Source organism: Phycodurus eques, chromosome 13, assembly GCF_024500275.1.
Source record: "Phycodurus eques isolate BA_2022a chromosome 13, UOR_Pequ_1.1, whole genome shotgun sequence".
In the NCBI taxonomy this organism is placed as follows: Eukaryota; Metazoa; Chordata; class Actinopteri; order Syngnathiformes; family Syngnathidae; genus Phycodurus; species Phycodurus eques.
In genome coordinates this window covers 12,362,652-12,383,359 of record NC_084537.1, presented here as the reverse complement: position 1 = coordinate 12,383,359, position 20,708 = coordinate 12,362,652, and the positions used below count along the sequence as shown (strand labels likewise).

General features: G+C 40.7%; 1 protein-coding gene across 2 annotated transcripts in view; it reads right to left on the bottom strand.

Moving 5' to 3' along the window:
- Nucleotides 1-20,708, bottom strand: part of LOC133412134 (regulator of nonsense transcripts 1) — a 25,800-nt gene extending 5,092 nt beyond the window's left edge. The window contains exons 1-23 of one of the 2 annotated variants that reach the window (XM_061695239.1): nt 20,339-20,708; nt 18,136-18,272; nt 17,440-17,529; nt 17,104-17,271; nt 15,210-15,390; nt 14,945-15,106; nt 14,353-14,437; nt 14,073-14,171; nt 13,525-13,633; nt 13,178-13,337; nt 11,626-11,744; nt 11,189-11,353; nt 10,949-11,063; nt 10,721-10,864; nt 5,942-6,155; nt 5,683-5,800; nt 5,328-5,484; nt 5,092-5,234; nt 4,221-4,395; nt 4,028-4,109; nt 3,758-3,919; nt 470-711; nt 253-375 (exon numbers count right to left, since the gene is read on the bottom strand). In XM_061695239.1, the coding sequence (XP_061551223.1) occupies nt 256-375; nt 470-711; nt 3,758-3,919; nt 4,028-4,109; nt 4,221-4,395; nt 5,092-5,234; nt 5,328-5,484; nt 5,683-5,800; nt 5,942-6,155; nt 10,721-10,864; nt 10,949-11,063; nt 11,189-11,353; nt 11,626-11,744; nt 13,178-13,337; nt 13,525-13,633; nt 14,073-14,171; nt 14,353-14,437; nt 14,945-15,106; nt 15,210-15,390; nt 17,104-17,271; nt 17,440-17,529; nt 18,136-18,272; nt 20,339-20,503 (3,312 nt within the window). In that variant the 5' untranslated portion in view covers nt 20,504-20,708 and the 3' untranslated portion in view covers nt 253-255. Of the gene's footprint in view, nt 1-252; nt 376-469; nt 712-2,295; nt 2,599-3,757; nt 3,920-4,027; nt 4,110-4,220; nt 4,396-5,091; nt 5,235-5,327; nt 5,485-5,682; nt 5,801-5,941; nt 6,156-10,720; nt 10,865-10,948; nt 11,064-11,188; nt 11,354-11,625; nt 11,745-13,177; nt 13,338-13,524; nt 13,634-14,072; nt 14,172-14,352; nt 14,438-14,944; nt 15,107-15,209; nt 15,391-17,103; nt 17,272-17,439; nt 17,530-18,135; nt 18,273-20,338 lie in introns of those variants that run through there. The other variant, XM_061695241.1, reaches the window with a different exon arrangement.

The following is a 20,708-nucleotide window of genomic DNA, read 5'->3' as shown; positions in this document are numbered from 1 at the left end:
GACCCTTTGACACGCCTTTTTGTTGAAAAACTTCTTGATGAATATGTACATCATATGGCAGTAAACGGTTGGATTCCAGTTGACAAATTCAAGCATCCACTTCAGTGAATGAGTTACTGTGGTAAACAAACAAACAAACAAACAAACAGTAATGCTCTTTCAAATATAAGGACATTTCATAGTTACCCCAAACTTTTAAACGGTATCAAATAGCTTTTGTAAAACTGTATGCTTCTTGTACGTTTTGCTTACAGTCTAGTACTGGGACAGTCCAGTCACACCACCATGCTGGTAGGCTCGCTCCCCCTGGTAGGTGGAGTCCTGAGACAGAGCCACATCAATCTGGGACTTGAACTCATCTCCAAGGTAACTGTCCTATTAATGAACCAACAACAAAAAAGATCAGCGGGCATGATTGTGAGACTCAGAACAACAAAATAACAGCTGAAACACACAACACTGATCCAACCTGGGAAAGCTCTGGCTGGGAGAGCCCAGGCTGACTCATCTGTGACGGCTGACTCATGTTGTTGTAGCCTTGGGTCAGAGGGCCCTGGGAGAAGGTCTGGGAGACCAGGTCCTGGCTAGCCTGGCTGCCCCCAGGATGCCCTCCGCTCTGGTTCCCCATGTTGCTACGGTTTCTCGGGCGATTACCACGCGCGCCGCCCCCTCCTCCACTACCAGCTTTACCCTTCATGCCGCCTCCACGACCTGTTAAGTCGGCGGTCCATTATTTACAAATTCACATATTTGTGTTTTTTCTGTGAAACCTATTCTCAGCTATTTGCTGAAAAAGGATGCAAATAGATTGTGCCAAAACCTTGGGTAGTAGGAAAGTAGGAATTGTAATTGTAAAGTAGTAATAAGGTCACAGTTTGTGGAAATTATGGACAGTCTTCTCCGCACGTTTTTACCCTCCTACATACACACTTCCGGTGCATTTTTACAAAATAAAATCATCTGCAAGCCATTTGTTTTCGAGGGAAATGCAAGAGAAGTTTGATATTAAAAGGTTTTGGGATCTTAGTTTGTTAAATACACCGTTACCCTGCTATTCAGCAGAAATAGGGACATAGCCCCGCAGCAAGAAGCGAACATTTGTAATTAACATCCCCTAAAAAATAGACTTTACACCGATCTTATCGGCCTGATCAGAATCGACCGATATTTAGCATTTTATGCTGATCGGCTTTAATGTCAAAATTTGTCATTGATCGGCCCCGCAAAAGACATTTACGCTACTTCCCATTTGTTTGGTTTTTGTCTTTTGACATAGTACTGTAAATATTTGACGGCCAATAAAGTTATTTAAAAATAAATAAATAAATAAATAAATAAAAAAATTAAAAAAACACGTCGGCGGTGTGGGACAGACAACACGTCTGAGACAGACAACACGTAATGCCCGGATCAGACTGCAAGACAAATTTGCTCTCACGATTGCACTATGTCAGACTACTGCAATAAAATCTTGTATTCCGATACCACCGCATCCCGTTTTTTTACAATCATTGGACTTTATCTTGTCAACTCAAAAGCGAACGGATACACTCGTTATACCAAAAACAAAAATGTCACTTCCTGCCATCTACAACCCCAATTCCAATGAAGTTGGGACGTGGTGTTAAACATAAATAAAAACAGAATAGAATGATTTGCAAATCATGTTCAACCTATATTTAATTGAATACACTACAAAGACAAGAGATTTAATGTTCAAACTGATACACTTTATTGTTTTTAGCAAATAATCATTAACTTACATTTTATGGCTGCAACACGTTCCAAAAAAGCTGGGACAGGGTCATGTTTACCACTTCGTCAAATCACCATTTCTTTTAACAACATTCAGTAAACGTTTGGGAACTGAGGACACTAATTGTTGAAGCTTTGTAGGTGGAATTCTTTCCCATTATTGATTGATGTACAGCTTCAGCTATTCAACAGTCCGGGGTCTCCGTTGTCGTATTTTACGCTTCATAATGCGGCACACATTTTCAATGGGAGACAGGTCTGGACTGCAGACAGGCCAGTCTAGTACCAGCACTCTTTTACTACGAAGCCACGCTGTTGTACCACGTGCAGAATGTGGTTTGGCGTTGTCTTGCTGAAATAAGCAGGGGCGTCCATGAATAAGACGTTGCTTGGATGGCAGCATATGTTTCTCCAAAACCTGTATGTATCTTTCAGCATTAATGGTGCCTTCACAGATGTGTAAGTTACCCATGCCATTGGCACTAACAGAGCCCCATACCATCACAGATGCTTGCTTTTGAACTTTGCGTCCATAACAGTCCAGATGGTTCTTTTCCTCTTTGGCCCGGAGGAGACCACGTCCACAATTTCCAAAAACAGTTTGAAATGTGGACTCGTCGGCCCACATAACACTTTTCCACTTTGCGTCAGTCCATCTTACATGAGCTCGGGCCCAGAGAAGCCGGCGGCGTTTCTGGCTTTTGCTTTGCATAGTAGAGTTTCAAGTTGCACTTACGGATGTAGCGCCGAACTGTATTTACTGAAGTTGGTTTTCTGAAGTGTTCCTTAGCTCATGTGGTGACATCTTTTACACATTGATGTCGGTTTTTGATGCAGTGGCGCCTGAGGGATCGAAAGTCACGGGTATTCAATGTTGGTTTTCGGGCTTGCCGCTTACATGCAGTGATTTCTCCAGATTCTCTGAAACTTTTGCTGATATTATGGACCGTAGATGATGAAATCCCTAAATTCCTTGCAATTGTACGTTGAGGAACATTGTCCTTAAACTGTTCGACTATATTCCAACGCATTTGTTCACAAAGAGGTGAACCTCGCCCCTTCTTTGTTTGTGAATGAGTGAGTAATTCAGGGGAAGCTCCTTTGATACCCAATCATGGCACCCACCTTGTTACCAATTAGCTTGTTCACCTGTGGGATGTTCCAAACAGGTGTTTGATGAGCATTCTGCAACTTCCTCAGCCTTTTTTGCCACCAGTCCCAGCTTTTTTGGAACATGTTGCAGGCATAAAATTCTAAGTTAATGATTATTTGCTAAAAACAATCAAGTTTATCAGTATGAACATTAAATATCTTGTCTTTCTAGTGTATTCAATTAAATATAGGTTGAACATGATTTGCAAATCATTGTATTCTGTTTTTATTTATGTTTAACGTCCCACCTTCATTGGAATTGGGGTTGTGATAGAAGACCATTCATTTGTTCTGTCTGTCACTATGCCTCACTGGCATAAATAGATGAACAAAGACACATTATTTATTGTAAGTATAATTTGTTTTAGCAATTAAGTACACAAGTATATACAGTAAATGAACAGGTCATTTAAATAGACAAATTGCTCCATCTTGTGATCGGATCGGTGATCGGTTATCGTTTTTTTAAACTCGCTGATCGGCCCCACAAATCCTGATCGTGTAAAGCCTACTAAAAAACGTGCCTACAGATGCCACGGAATGGCGGTAAAGCACTACTTTTTTTGCACCAAGATTACACAAGATGGTGACACAGCACTATGTTTGTCGAAATGAAGCTCCTCAACTCACTTCAACATACTGTAGTTCCTCAACACCAAGATGCTGCCAAGTCAGTTGTAGAATAGACAGGGTTTTGGCAAAAAGATTTGCGAATAAGTGAATCCGTGAGATTTTTCTCATGTACAATATGTACCTTGGCTCAATAAAATGTTGAGGAAATCTGTTAACATGTTAAAAATTGGTATGTGTGTACCCTGCTTTACACATCTGACAGATTCTCAAATGTTACCTGATTTTGGCCCGTCGACGTGCCCCATGTAGCCAGGAGGAGGTATCGGGGGCATGACCAGGCTGAAGGGGATGGGGATGTTCAAAGAAGTCAAAGGGTTGGGGCCGGTACCAATCATTCCAATCTGGTCATGTGTCTGGAAGTACATGTTGGATGTGCGCCCTGCAACGGAAATGTGTATCTGATTGTATTAAAAAGATTTCATTTTTGCCTGATCATGAGAGAACATGTCTATTACCCTCCTTGTCAGGGTTTAAATTGACTTCTCACCATTGCTGCTGCGATCGTAAACAGATCCAGGGATGAGGGCTTCTCTGGCGTCATACATGGCTGTGCTCATGAATCGACCGCCCTATAAAACCAGGAAACAGGACATTTTTACGAGCAAAGGTTTAACATTGGCCGTGGTCCTTAACACATTCATGACGTGAAAGAAAAAAAAATACAGATTTGCTGAACTCACAGGGTTGATAGTGTTGACCAGCTTGCAAGGCTTGCTGAACTGCATGAGGCTCTCTCTCAGGTTGTTAAGGGGCCCTTCCACCAACACCTTCTGCTCCTTATAGTAGTTCAGCAGGTGGTTCCATAATGGCTGCTTGGACAGAGCTTTAGGGTTGCCCACAATGATCACGCCATACCTACGCGGAGACCAGTGGTGGGAAGTAACCAAGTACAAATACTTTGTTACTGTACATAAGTAGAATTTTCAGGTATAAGTATTTTTCTGACGACTTTTTAATTTTACCCGCTGCATTTGATATCTGAACTTTCTGTTACTTACTTTGTCAAAATAGGCTGACTACTTCTATAAACATTTGCAGATGAGGACTTGTTTAAAAAAAAAAAAAAAAAAAACCTGAATAGACAAAAACTCTGCAAAGTCAGCATTGTCTGCATTACGTTGCATTTTCAGGTGTACGTAATTGCCTGTCTCTTGCATTCTATTCAGTTATTGGCCACCAATAGTGCACCCTTACTTAAGTAAATTTTTCAGGTATCTGTGCTTGAGTATTTATTTTTCTGTCAACTTTTTACTTTTAATCTCTCCATTTCAAAACAGTTATCTGTACTTTCTCCTTTTTTTAACCGTCATGGATGACATACATTTCAGACCCTGAACTTTTTTACTTAAGTACAGGTGTTGAATCAGTATGTCCAATTTTACTAGTGTCTTTTTTTACACAGATAAGTAAGTTTACTTTAGCACAGTGTGTGAGTACTTTTACCACCTGTGCTGGACACACGACACGCGTATAGCGTCACCTGGTATAGGGCGAAGTGCTGGAAAGATGCTAAGCACTCACTCAACAGTAATAGCTTTTTGAGATTTTTACCTGGCTCTCGTGAGAGCCACATTGAGACGACGAGGATCGTTTAGGAAGCCGATGCCCTGATGCTCATTGGCCCTCACACAGGACAATATGATGAAGTCTTTCTCTCTGCCTTGGAATGCATCTACACTGGCAATCTCAACCTCCTGTGAGAAGAAATAAAGACAATATTAGAGGTCATCTAATCTATAAGAATGTGTCCTCTGTCATTTACAATGTAAAGACACTCGCCCACCTACCTGGTAAAGCTTGGTATGAAGGGAGCCACTGAACTGCATGTACTGGACCAGATAGGATCTCTGCCCCTCATAAGGGGTGATGACGCCAATCTGATCTGGTTTAGCTCCAGCCTTTAGCAACCTTGTCGTTATTTTCTCCACATTAGCTGCCTCAGTTCTGTGCGAAAAAGACGTGATTACATGGTAGAAAGTGCATCTCAATAAATTTGAATATTGTGGAAAACTCAATTGTACTTCAGTGCTTCAAAAATTTGCCACACAAAGTGTAATATTTCATGATGATATATATTTTTCTATAGTTTTGATTGATATTAAGAGAATCTTCAACTTAATCAAGATCCTCAACAGTGCACACCTGTTGAGGTATGATGTTCCAGAGCTTGCGATTTCCTCCTGGCCTTGAGTGACATAAAAGAACATGGGCTTGTCAGGCTGCGGCCACTGGAAGTCAAAGCCGTTCTTCACACGGTCACCTGCACACAGACAAAGTACAATGATATCATGGGGGGCTGGAAAACGAGCTTGGAGGCACACTTCTGTCACCTAGTGGACCTGAGTTGCTATTCGCCTATTTATCAAAACTGATCATTTCAACAAAAAGTTAAGAGTCTGACCTGCAGTGACTCCATTTTGCAGCGAGCCTTCATAGAAGATGTTGGAGGGGAAGGCACTGAGGGCCGGGTGCATGCGGTACTGAACCTGCAGACGGATCGGACGGATCCCCAGAACCACCAGACGCTCAAAGAGAGACTGGGACAAGCCTGCTTTAGCTGCCTTCTTGCACATCACCACTGGGCCCAGCTGGCAGTGGTCGCCCACCAGAATCAACTATGAAGAAAGCAAGCACATTTCAAATTAATTACATGTCAGGTTTTATTCATGATCAAACTGAATGGGGGAAAAAACCCTTATTGTCCCTGTGAAGCAAAAGTGTTGTTACAAACCTTGCCAAATTTGATGAATGAAAAAAAAAATGCTAAGTATATAAAATGAGGGTTCAAAATCATGAAAAATCAAGCTGAAACACTGGTCTGCTCAACTGCCAATCAAATACCCATAGAACAGTGGGGCGGAAAAGTATTTAGTAAGCCACCTATTGTGCAAGTTCTTCCACTTAAAAACATGAGAGAGGCCTGTAATTTTCATCATGGGTAAACCTCACCTATGAGGCAAAATGAGAATCAAAAAAAAAATCCAGAAAAATCACATCTGATTTTTAAAGAATTTATTAGAAAATTATGGTGGAAAATAAGTATTTGGTCACCTACATTCAAGCAAGATTTCTGGCTCTCACAGACCTGTAACCTCTTCTTTAAGAGGCTCCTCTGTCCTCCACTCATTACCTATATTAATGGCACCTGTTTGAACTCGTTAGCAGTATAAAAGACCACAACCTCAAACAGTCACACTACAAACTCCACTAGGGCCAAGACCAAAGAGCTGTCAAAGCACACCAGAAACAAAATTGTAGACCTGCACCAGCCTGGGAAGTCGGCTTCTGCAAAAGGAAAGCAGCTTGGGTGAAGAAATCAACTGTGGGAGCAATTATTAGAAAACGGAAGACATACAAGACCACTTATAAACTCCCTCAATCCGTGGCTCCACGCAAGATCTCACCCCGTGGGGTCAACATGATCACAAGAACTGTGAGCAAAAATCCCAGAACCACATGGGGGGGGCCTAGTGAATGACCTACAGAGAGCTGGGATCAAAGACACAAAGGCTACCATCAGTAACACACTACGCTGCCAGGGACTCAAAACCTGCAGTGCCAGACGTGACCTCCTGCTTAAACCAGTACATGTCCAGGCCGTCTGAAGTTTGCTAGAGAGCATTTGGATGATCCAGAAGATTGGGAGAATGTCATATGGTCACGTGAAACTTTTTGGTAAAAACTCAACAACACTGAGTTGCATCCAAAGAACACCATACCTACTGTGAAGCATGGGGGTGGAAACATCATGGTTTGGGGCTGTTTTTCTGCAAAGGGACCAGAATGACTGCTCTGTGTGAAGTAAAGAATGAATGGGGACATGTAACGTGAGATTTTGAGTGAAAAGCTCCTTCTATCAGCAAGGGCATTGAAGATGAAACGTGGCCGGGTCTTTCAGCATGACAATGATCCCAAACACATCCCAAAACATCCCCCCGGCCACAGCGTCTACCTTACCATTTCTAGAGAAGGTGAGTTTCATTTGCTTACCCACCTGTCTAGTACGGAGAGCTTTGTGGTCACAAATTGTTATTTGGTGCGCAAAGTATACACTATCTATGTTTTCCCCCATGTCATATACACTGTAAAAACGATAACTAGCAATTGTTGATCTCATTAAAGTTTTAAAACTAAACTGACTCAGAAATCAAGGTTTCGATTTCCAATCTACAAAAACTTGTCTGCCCAACAGATTTCTCTCATTGTTGTCCTAAGTAATATTTTCTAAATAGCACAACAAATATTATTGACTTTTGAGTAGATTTTTTGAGTTAAATCAGGATCCTGTGAGAAACTCCACATTATTACTGAAGTGCGCATGCGCACACGGTCTGAACCAGTTTGAACTCGACCGAGCGGCGAACTCACCTCTGACTGAACCTGAGCCGTGTGATGATAGTCCGTCGACAATTTCTTAACTGAAACCCCCGAAGAAAAGTTGACCAAACGTGGACAGTTGCATGTGAACTGAATTGTTTCTACCATTATGGATTTTTGTCTGGTCTGCAGTTTGATTCTAGCGTTTGAACATTTTCTGGACAGAAGCGGGAACGGACAACCATTTTTCCCTAGGGGGTAAGCTAACTAAGATATTTCCAGTCCTTCACCTACTTCTATGCTAAGGTTTTATTTCAAAAAGTAATGTTTGATACTGTTTAATGTTAATCATGTCTGATATTCAGATACAGACTTTCATCACTAAATGGCGGTATCTCAGACTGGCTTTTTTACTGCACGTCTGCCGTAGTAAAGCTTATTAGCTTATGACCCGTTTTGTAATGGGTTGAGTGTTATCCTTGTGTGGAGATATGATGTTAACATTGACCAACAAACAAAAAAAATAAAAAGATGCGTTTTCTTTTTAAAACCTCCATGAGTCAATTGACCAGCATGGTACGGACGTTTAAGTTCAAATCAGTAGAACTGTATTTCGTCTTTAGTTTTTCTTAGCTCTCAATAATGAATCTGTACTTCTCTTCAGGACACTGATATTTTGGAACCGGTGCTGAACGGTGCATCTGTTGCCATCCTCACCATCCTACAAGATGTCAATGCCGGTACATCTGTGCGAGACCAGGCAGTTGTGTTTGAAGGGGACGTCGTGCTACATAACATTCCAGACCTCTCTACGGCCTTGGCATACCTGTTTGGCCTTCTGTATGCCCCCAACATTGATTATCCAAATCATATGAGGTATACCTTTGAAGTAATTCAGGCCATCTTTTTTTAGCTCGGTGGCTCTCGATGCTTACAAGCACATAAGGTCTCTGAAAACAAAGCTATTGCTGTGACTGTTAATGGGAAAGTCAGATGTGACTTTAACTTGTGTTCTTGAGCTTGTTCAAGTGCATTGTAGTTGAGTCATGTAAAAAAATCTGTGGTTAAAACCACTTTGCTTCTGATATAATCATTTGCCAGTTTCCCAGAGTTGCATATTTAGTTTGAACTGTTAAAATTCATTATTGTTCAAGAAAAACTAATGTATGTATGCAAAAAAAAATAATTTCACCTGTTTTAACTGGCATAAGGATGAGTAGGTGATCTAAAATTACATTTTTATTAGATGAAATGTTCCCTTCCTGTTGTCCTTCAGTTAAGGAACGAAGAAGGAAGTACAGGGAGGATGAAGGAAGGAAGGAAAGGAGGGAGGGAGGAAGGGAAGAGGAAAGCAGGGGAGGAAAGAAGGAAGGAGAGGATGAAAAAAGAGGAAGGGGGAAAGTGGAAGGAAGGATGGAAGGAGCAGAAGAATGAAGGCTGGAAAGAAAGAAGGGAGGGAGGAGGGAACAGTCAAAACAGAATGGGTCATTATGACCTGGTTGGACAATGTGAAGGTTAAGTGGATAAATCATTATTAGAAATGTAAATTTTAGTAAGAGGAATCTATGTTGTTGACAATATATGGTGAGATTCTGTCATGCAGTATTTTAAAAGCTTTGTCGAAGTGTTGCCCACTTCACATGAAGCGCAGAACTGGTGTTTTAACAGTTAGTTCCCTGTTCATTGAGGGTGAAATTTCGAAGAACCTTAAACTGTTCTTGTTCATTATAATTATGCCCATGTAAAACGTCAGTGTCTGGGTACACAGCCAATCATTTGTGGCACTACTTTATGTACAAGTGGTTAAGTTCAGCTCAGAGTCTGTGCATGAGTTACTACATGTAGCTGGACACTTTTTTTTTTTCACATACTTTGTTTTATTTGTATTGGTTCTGGACTTCAATGTTAACATCTGTGCTGTAGTGGTCAAAGCACCCAAAAGAAAAAGAAACCCTCAACATTTTTTACAAAACTTGACCCGATTACACATGACGTTCTGAAATGTACTTGAGGCACTGTTAAACAAAATAAATAAGATTTCAGATAACATTCAGTTGTGCTTTTTTTTTTTTTTTTCAAAATCTAATTACAGCAACATACATTTCCCTTTATTCATATAATAGGTACATTTTTAACTAAATGGAGTAAGAATTGTATGATTATTCAACAAGAATATCTGTGTTTGGTGAAGGCAAAAATACATGGCATTGAAACCAGAATTTCTTCGTTAGCCTTATAGGATTAACCTAATTAGGTCAAGAAAAAAATCCAAGTTGGCAGAACTTGTGTCCTAACTTGTAAACCTTAGTTAAGTCAATGACAGTAAGCAAAAGTTAAGAAAACTCAAAAATCTCTTGCATCAAGTTACCATGATAGTTTACGTTTTGTCAAGGTTTTTTTTCCGTTTTTTTTTTAACAGTGTATAGGGCTCCGTAGATAGCACATGTGTTTGTGTGTATAGCTTCACTAGACTACAGATAGACCAAGTTGCTGTGATAGAAACTATGTAACTTTTGGCTAATGTTAACGTGTTAACAATATTTGTGTATATATTCTCAGTTATCCAGGACATGGTAATCAGCAAAGGTTGAATCGGGGCAACTGGACTTGTTCTTATTAGTTGAGGATTTTAACCTTTAATCCAAAAGGCTTCCTCAGTTCTAATTTTTTTCAGTGTGGAGTCTCCCTATTTATGCTTCAGTGGGTGCGTCCCATGGGGGTAGTAAACAATAGCGTTGTTGTTACCCAGTATACCAATCAGTGTAGTGAGTGAACAACCAATTGGTATGCAGGACGGTCGTTTCACCAACCACACACAGCAGCACAACACCACGTGCAACCAGAACAGAAATAGGACTCGTACCTGTTTGGCTCCAAGCACCACAGGCACCATGCACTCCGGCTCAGTGGCCTGTGTGCTCTCGTCAATCAGGATTGATCTGAACTGCATCTTGGCTAGGCGAGGGTCACCTGCCCCGACGCACGTGCAGCAGATTACATCAGCGTTCTGCAGGGGTTCAAATTTATGGCAACTTCATGATTGTGTTTAAACAACTGTCAGGGATGAAAAAATAAAACTTCATTTTATTACCATCAACAGTTCCCTCTCAGCGGTGCGTCGCAGAGCTCTGTAACGTTTCTCATCAGAGGAGGACAACTCTCCAGTCTCATCTTTTAGCTGTTGTAGTTTCTGAAGTTCTGGCATACTGTGGACATAAAACACAAAGCGTGTGACCAATGTTCTTTGACCTCTAGATATAATAAAGCTCTGAGCTGTCTAGAGATACCAAACTACCGGTAGAGCTTTAATTCACATCACTGCTCATGTTACCTGTCCATGTTACGGGTCTGGTTGTGCAGAGCCAGGAAGGACACAGGTGAGTCAATGGCTTCCCTGCTCTTGGCACACAGCCTAACCACTTTGAGTCCGGTCTGGTGGATCTTTTCTGTCAGCTGGTCCACAGCAATGTTACTGGGCGCACACACCAACACTGGTCTGGAGGAACACAAATCATTAAACTGACTTAAGAAGGCACTTCGAGAATGGAGACCATAATCAAGAGACCGAAAACCGACAGGGGCATGGAGCGAACATTCAAACGCCACACATAGAGGCGCAAATATCAGGTCTTAAGGTAAAAGCTGGAGACAAACCGTCTGGCTGTGATGCAGCAGTGCCAATTAACCATTCATCTACCACGCCGCTCAAATTCATACATAATAGAAGAGAAAAGTTCTAGATGTGAACTGGAAAAAGCAAAGTCATACCCGTTTCCCTGTCGGGCCAGGTGGTACACAATTGTGGCAGAAGTCACTGTCTTTCCAGTACCAGGCGGACCTTGAATCAGGCTGAGCGGCCGCTGCAGCACTGTCTTTACTGCATACACCTACGTGGGACAAAACACATTCATATCATATACCTGGTGGATGGCTGGATGATGGTGATCTCCAAATTGTGTCTTTCTGGCAAAGTATTCTACTACTGTGATTATCATCACATACAATAATTACAATGTCAATAAAAATACAGTACATTCGATATCTTAGGCTGGAGTTACACTGCAGGTCTAAGTGCCCACTAATTTGTTCCGTGTCCCCACTCGAAAAACTCAAAACACTCATATCTCAAATCAACTTTACCCATCCATCCAACTGTTCACTATCTGCCTTACTGCTCTTTCTTGTTCAGTGAGTTGAGATCGCTACACCATCAAATGCTCGTTTCTCAAATTTTGTTTGCAAATCAAAGCAAAAATATTTGGCCAATCGACGGCTAGTACCTCTTAAACCGGGTCACTCAAAAGTCGAGGTACCACTGTATCAGATGTTTTTAACAGTTCATTTATATGTACATTTCAAGTGATACATATCCCATACTGTATGGCTGTGTTTACTCTAATGAAATACATGAAACCTCAAGCATGCACAGATGTCAAAATTACGCTTATAGAAGTAAAAAAAAACAAGACAAAACCAAAGTGAACATTTATGAATAAATAATACAAATACTACAGTAAAAGGTACATAGCATTAAACTGGCCGAGGCTAACTCTCTACCCACCTGGATTTAAATGAGGGTAACCTCTACATTACTTCACTGGCCACCATCAGCAATTATTTCGTTTTGAAGAGCAACTCACTTCTAACGTAGCATATTTAGACCATATCTATTTTTTTAGTGTGGTATATAGTTACATCTGGTGTTTTTTTAACATGTTCATTTGTGTGGACAATAAACCCCTGCTATATCACATTCACTTATGACGGTCCCCCTATATTACAGATTTTTTGTGTGTTATCAGAGTAACTATTTTTTTTATACTATTTATACAATATTTTCGTTATCCATAGCTCTTGCTCTCTCTCAATACGGTATATTCTACTTAGTGTTAGTATCGTTTTAAAAGTGTGTTTAAAAATGAATTTCCGTAAACACTATGAAAACATGCCTTGGGTGTATTTAAACACAGTATTTCTATATCATGGATTCTCAATCATCGCGGGGGGGGGGGGGGTCATGAACCTAACTGGAGGGGGGATTACTGCATATTACATCCATCACAATTTGTGTATTTCAATGTCGCCAAGCTTGCATTGAGAGGATTTGCCTATATGTCTGTTTAGACTGCACTCGCATTGGCAGATATCTAATACATATTGGTTTCTTCTCCACATTCAGAATAGGCTTAATTCTGATCTGAAGGTATCGGATTTTATAGGTTTTTTATAGTTATGATGCCATGATGCATGATTGTGGTACTTCAGAGCAAAGCAATTGAAATTATGTCACTTGAACCACGCAGTGACAATCCAGCTTTACTTGGGAGTGATTTAGGTCAGGCAGTCCTTGAGCAGTGAAGCGTTTGGGCAGTTGACACTTGATGACCACGTCCTCCACCTCGTGGCCCAGCAGTTTGTGGTAGATGTAACCAGACACTGACGTCTCATCCACAGCAAATGTTTTCAGGGAACTCTGCATCCTGCAGTGACAAAAACCAGAATAACTTAGCCCAACATGAAAGCTCGAAAACGATATCCTTCCCTAGCAATTGCTAAACACCCACGTCTCTATGTGCCTGTGAACTAACAAATGCTGAACACAGAATCATTACAAGCACCAAGAAAATACATATACTTAGTAGAGAAATAAAGGTCTCTGTGCCGTACCTGTCAAAGGATGTGGACTTCCACACAAAGTCCACCTGAAAGTTGTGTGGGATCTCCACAGGAGCTCCAGCGCTGCTCCTCAGCTCGATGGCGATCTCGTCACCGTAGTCTAGCACAGTTAGTCATGGAAGAGTCAACAAATGAAACATTCTTTGTATAGATATTTACAATTTAGGCAGCAGTCAATGTCACAGGAGTATCAATATCCCCCATTTATTGATATAGAAGCAAGGACATAGAAGTACAATTTTATTTCTAAACCCAAAAGAGACTGTCTTAAGATGTTTGTTAAAGTATGCTGACAGAAAGGTTGTACCAGTGTTTCCCCCATGTTGCAACACAGGTGCTATAAAGTTTATGAGCCTTTAAAACATTTATAAGTGTGAATGGGAGAGCGAATGGTTGTTTGTTTCTATGTGCCCTGCGATTGGCTGGTGTCCAGTTCAGGGTGTACACCGCCTCTCGCCCAAAGATAGCTGGGATAGGCGCCAGCACGCCCGCGACCCTAGTGAGGATAAGTGGTACAGAAAATGGATGGATAAGGATACTGTCAGGGACTTTGATGACATGTCCAATGCCTTTCCATAGAGGTGCCAGATCCCCTTTGTACCTCAGGCAGAGCTCATCTCCTTGCATCAGTCGCATATCTGGCAGAAAGCAGGGAAACAAAAAATGCTTTTAATTGTATTAATAATTACAGCTATTGTTTTTTAAATCTATTGTTTTTGTGTTTAGTCCAACCATAAAAAATAATCACATACTAGTATATAAAAACGATACATTTAAAGGTGTGATGCTGAACTGGAAGACAAACTATTAAATACATACCTGAGTCAGTCTTAGGCAGAGTAAAATAGGCAATTCTCTTTTTATTGAGGCCAAGGTCCCATCTGACTGTGATATTGTCTTGAGTCTGTGAAGTAGTATTTGTTTCATTTACATAAAAGACCTACAGATATTCTTATAAAAACTACACATACTTGATTTCTCAGTAAAGATGTCAACAAGATGGTGGTGGGGGTTATTTGCGTGTGGCAATGTGTCCATGCACCACATATACTCCGTGTTATAATGTAGCAAGTGCTGCCTCCACAAGTGAAAACGCATTTGTCACTTGCTTTGTATTTTCCGCAATTAGCAGCCGCTCTAATCATAAAGCCTAGGCTCTCTCTCAGGGTAACGAAAGCCAAAGTCACCCTTGACCAAGCAGTATATGGGGGGGTGTTAATCGTCGCTAACTTGGATGAGACAAGACCGGCCCCTCAAAACAGGCTAATTTCAGCAAGGGTGTACGTACTAGGTGTCCTGTGGTATTTTTTATGAAAGCATGCCACAAACACCTTGGAACTGTTTTAAATTGTGAAAAAATGCATAATGTTTCTTCTTTGAGATCAAGTTATTTAGTGTGTTACCCTGATACCTGGGACTCTTTTAGCTTCTTATCATAATCAGCCTCTGACTTGACAAGAGGACCAAAGATGTTCTGGTATTGGTAGGCATCCTCATAGCGCAGCAAAACATGTTGGGGCTCCTCATCCACCCCGGGCTTCTCCAGGTCTTCCAAGGATGCGCTGGGATTTTCCTGTCAAGAAAAACATAGTGTGAGAGAGCGTTGACATGATGAGCAGAAAAAAAGACTAGAGAATGGATATAGTCAGCACGCAGGGCAGTCTTGCTCACAGTACCTTCCACAGTTCCTCCAATTTGTTGATCTGCTGGGCTGTGATCTGTCGGGCCCTAAGCTGCTCCTGCTCTGAGGGGATTTTGACCAGCCAGGAGAGGAAGCAGCGGTCCTGAATGAGAGGCTGCCATTGGGAGCTGTCCCAGTTGATGTCCTTGAGGCTGCTCTGACTGGCACATGGCTGTCTGGGTTGCAAACAAAACTAACGGTTGTCATGAGATATACAGGTGCAACTAAATAAATTTGAATAATGTAGATTTCTGTTTAGTCAACCCCCACTATTCACAGGACAGAGACCAATAGCGAAAAACAACCCCCAGGCCCCCTAATTTTTTTTCACAATTGCCTATATTCTCAGACTTTCTCCACCAAGTACCACCTAAGCAATACTTAGCTCGTAACTCTCAGTTGAAGTTTACTGTAGAATGTATCATAAAACAAAGAAAATTACACGTATTTAACCAAACCACACCGAAGGCTTAATGCTAACAAACGACGTAAAACATCAGACTAACGAAAGTAGCATCAATGCTGCGGCGTTATAACCCTTTAAACAACGAATACTTGAACACTTAACGGTGCTGCCGACTGACAGTATAACAAAACTCACAGGCAAATATACTTTATCCTCTGCGAAAAATTATTATTGCTGCAGTTTACTGAGCAGTTGAAACGTCTTCTACATGTTTAGACATGTAATGTACTGCCACTTGGTGCGCAACAACAGAAGAAACCCCACAATGTATTAAAGCATTTAATTATTTACAATCTATGTAATTATGCTCTTACTGTATGATTTTATAAAGTATGATACTGTAGAGTGCTATCTTTCTTTTTAAAAAACATGTTTAAATTTGTTTTGTTGGTATTTTCTGGGCGGCTAGAATGGATTCATGTCCTTCCTATTCATTTCAATGGGGAAAGATGATTTGCAATACGAGTATTTTGAGTTACGAGCATGGTCACAGAACAAAACTCACAGGTCAAGACACCACTGAAGTTCAATTCAAAAAGTGTAACTCATATATTACTTTTGCCTAATTAATGAAACACATACTATTCAGAAAGTACAGAGGAATACTTTTCAGAAAGCCAATTTCTATTCTACATAATTTTTAAAAAATTCTTCAGATGGTGTATTTAGAGATTTCTTTCACAGTAAACTTCAATATTAAAAATTATGGCAAATCATGAAATATTTTACTCAGTGTATAGTGAATTTAAAATTTAAAAAAATCTTTTTTTTTTATATAAATATAGTAATCTCTCGCTAATGGCACGGTGGGAACTGGTTAGAGCGTCTGCCTCACAGTTCTGAGGACTGGGGTTCAATCCCCGGCCCCGCCTGTGTGGAGTTTGCATGTGGGTAGGAGGCGGTGGTACACCCTGAACTGGTTGTCAGCCAATCGCAGGGCACATATAAACAAACAACCATGCGCACTCACATTCACACCTACAGGAAATTCAGAGTCTCCAATTCATGCATGTTTTTGGCATGTGGGAGGAAACCGGAGTGCCCGGAGAAAACCCACACAGGCACGGGGAGAACATGCAAACTCCACACAGGTGGGGCCGGGGATTGAACCCCACTCCTCAGAACTGTAAGGCTGACGCTCTAACCAGTCGGTCACCGTGCCGCCCTCCCCAAAGCACAGTTTCACAAATTGGCATAGAAATGCATATATGAAACACATACTTATATGGTAATATAATAAATAATTAGTTGCTACTTCACAGATTTCATGTACTGCGAGGGGTTTCTGGAACGTAAACCCCCGTGATAAATGAATGTTTACTGTAGTGAAACAAATCAAGATTTCCACAATATTTTAGTTCATTGTAATCCACATGTATATCTATTTTTAATTATTGATCAGTTACCCGCCAGGAGGCCTCACCTGCACAGTAACACCACTACTGAGTCCGCCTTTGCAGGGATGAAGCCAAGCAGAAAGACATTGCGACAACCGCAGTTGTAGCACTCCAGCACCGTTTCTCCCAGAGGACCGTCTTTATGAAGGGTCACCTCCTTGGACTTTGCCCTCACCAGATGGTTCACAATGTGACTAAAAGTTAAAAGGACAATGAAAACACAATCTGGTGTCAAAATGTGACTAAATGTTAAACGGACAATGAATATACAAAGTGGATGACATTAAGACAGCGGACATATTGTGGTAGCAGCCATATGTCCTGTACTGCTCTTATGACTTTCACAGGTCAAAATAACTTGCCTGCCCGAGGTGTTTCCACGGCCATTGCAGAACCACTTCTTGCTGGTGTTGCAGTAGACCACGCAGGCTGGATCGTGAATTCCACAGTAACTAAAACAAGAGTCATTGAAACTGAATTATATTGTTTAAATTGCCCCAAATACATGATTTAATTCTGCTAGTCTGTAATTTGGAAAATGCTTAATACAATACAGACATGCACTTTACAAGTTATATACACAATAAAGAGATTTCAATGAATGCTCAAGTATTCAAGTTGGAAATTTGATGCACAAATTCAATGAAAATTTTATAACGAAGTGCTTTAAATTCAAATCTCTTACCGTTTTTTACCAGGTACTCCAGCTTCCTTAACCTATCTTACCGACTAATCGCATAAAAACGTATTTAGCATTATTAATATTAAACACAATAACAGTCATGTAAGGAAGGTGCAGGTATTATTTTTGACTATCCTTACATTCTAGTGTAGTATCAGTCAGTGACTGAATGTGTATGGCTTTAAAAGCAGAGCCTGTCCTGGTGAGTGACGTCGGTATCAGCGAATGAGAGTGTGGAATTGTGACTCGTGGCATGGGTTGCACCCATTGGCAACTAGTGTATGAATGCGCTTATTACATGTTTGTTTTCTTTTTTTGTTTGGTGTTGAAAAGGGTTAGATGGATATTGTGGTGTTTTGGATATTGTCTTTTTAACCTGCAAGCATGCACAGGGAGATCCTTGGAATAGTATGTATCCTCCTCATCCTCCTCAAAGTTCAACTCTGCCAGCAAGTGACTTGCATTCAGCACAGGGTCGTCTCCATTTTGTAACACACCTCCAGGACTGTTGACCTATGGACACATAATCATGACTTTGATGATATGAAGCATCTTGGACCCATTCGTGATACATGTGAATCATCTGAATCAGTCAATCAATTCATTGATGACTTATGATTACTATCTGGAAAGGTAACAATACAATGTAGTGATGTTTTAAAGCAGCGTTTCTCACACTGGAGTCTGTGGAGCCGAGGGTTTTAAAAAGAATTGTATACACATGAATATTCTGCCTTTTTGTTTCACACATTACAACCTTTTTCTCTAAAAAACACTAATTTGATTTCTTAACATTATGACATTTTTTCCTAAAATAAGGCAACTTTTTAATTCCGAGGGTATATATCATCCTAAGGCATACACATGGTAGTTATGCTTAAACTGTTGTTAAGATTATTATGGGGGAAAAAATTTGAGAGGCCCTGACATAATAAATAATTATAAAGGTTCATATTTGGTGTTGTTATTAAGTGTTGACATGCTATCTAGTTCAAACGTTTGAGAACCACTGTTGAATATTAAGTAGTTTTCCTCAAAAGTGTGGTAAGAGTACCACTCGCTTTATGTAGGCTCTCTAGTACAGGGGTTACCTACTTGGGGCCTGGGGGAACCAGGTAGGCCCCAAGGACCAAATGAGTAGCCCACTGGCCTGTTCTAAGAATAGCTCACCAGCAATAGGACATTGAAATTTTGGTGGAATATTGTAGAAGTAATAATTTTAAAAATGTAAACACTGGAAGAGAATTAACAGAAATAAAGTGTTGCATATTGATATTTACCAGTTTGCTAATTATTGTGAAAAATCAATAACCTGATCAGCATCTACACACAAATGATTATTATTCCATCCATACATTTTCTGTACCGCTTATCCTCAGTAAGGTCGGACATGCTGGAGCATGTCCCAGCTATCTTCAGGCTAGAGGCAGGGTAAACCCTGAACTGGTCACCAGCCAATCGCAGGGCACATATAAACAAACAGCCATTCGCACTCACATTCACACCTACGGGCAATTTAGAGTCTTCAATCAACCTACCATGCATGTTTTGGTAATGTGGGAGGAAACCAGAGTACCCAGAGAAAACCCACCCAGGTACGGGGAGAACATGCAAACTCCACAAAGGCTGGGGCAGGATTTGAACCCCGGTCCTCAGAACTGTGAGGCAGATGTGCTAACCAGTCTACCACTGTGCCGCCATGATTATTATTAACTATCAATAATAATAATATATTATCAAAGGTAATTTGAGCAAATGTGTTATTTCAGAAGTGCATATCAAACTGGTAGCACTTTGCATTCATCACTACCTGAGAAGTAGCTCTCAGTTTCAAAAAGGGTTGGTGACCCCTGCTTTAGTGGTACGCAAAAGATTCACAGAATAGAATTAAATAAAAAATAAAATGTCAATTTAAAACGTGAAATACAATAAAACATATTAGAATGAAGCTTGTGCCTATACATACAACCTGTATAAATTTTATTTTAATCTAATCTAATCTTAATCAGTACTTTTTGTTTACTTTTCATGCACAGTAAGGTTTTTGTTGTTGTCTTTTTTTCAAGTAAAGTTCAGTTGTTTTGAACTTTGAGATACAGTACATTTGCATTAAGTCTTTAATAACTGTTTGGTTATTAATATTTAAGTGCAATGTTAATTTAACTGTTATGCGTTAATACATTTTAATTTAATATTTTTTCTTTTTTTTTTTACACGCAGTATTAATGTTCAAACTGCATAGGTAGTGTTTCAGTGGTTTATAATAAAAACAGGTAGCGCATCTGAATCGTTTTTTTATTAAAACATATTACGTTATTGAACTTAAATGTGGTGGTGTTATTTGGAGAGTATTTTTTCGAGGTGGTACTTTGTGTGAAAAGTGTGAGAAGCGCTGTAATTTGAAGTGTTGACATGCTAGCCAGTTAGCCAAGCTAATATCATGGCGACAGGCGCGTGACGTCATAAACGGACGTTGCCAGTTGATGTTGTTGTTAGCTTCCATTAGCTAGTTAGCGTTTTTTTCTTTTGGTTGTTGTTTTGAACAACACGGTAAACGACAGACAAACGTGACGGCTGACCTGGTTGTCTAGCTGACTCTGGGTCTGTCCTTGAGTCTGGCTTGGCAGGGTAAAATCGGTGAAGTCGTACTCGGAGCCCTGGGTGTCTGCTCCGACTAGCTCGGCTTCCTCAGCGTCCAGAAACGTGAGCGTCTGGGAGCTCGGCCCGTACGCCTCCACGCTCATGATTCCCCTTGTCCTTATAATCACTATATTTTAAAGGTTTCCCCCACCCAGCCGCTGTCCGAGAATAAATGAGGAGCAGATAGAGGGGGAAAAAAAGACTAAAATGTGGCGGTGAGCTTGAGATAGAGGGGGGGGGGGGGGGGGGGGGGGGGGGTCTGATAGAGGCTGCGTTCTATTTGGCTGCTTCAGCCTCCTTGCTCACGAC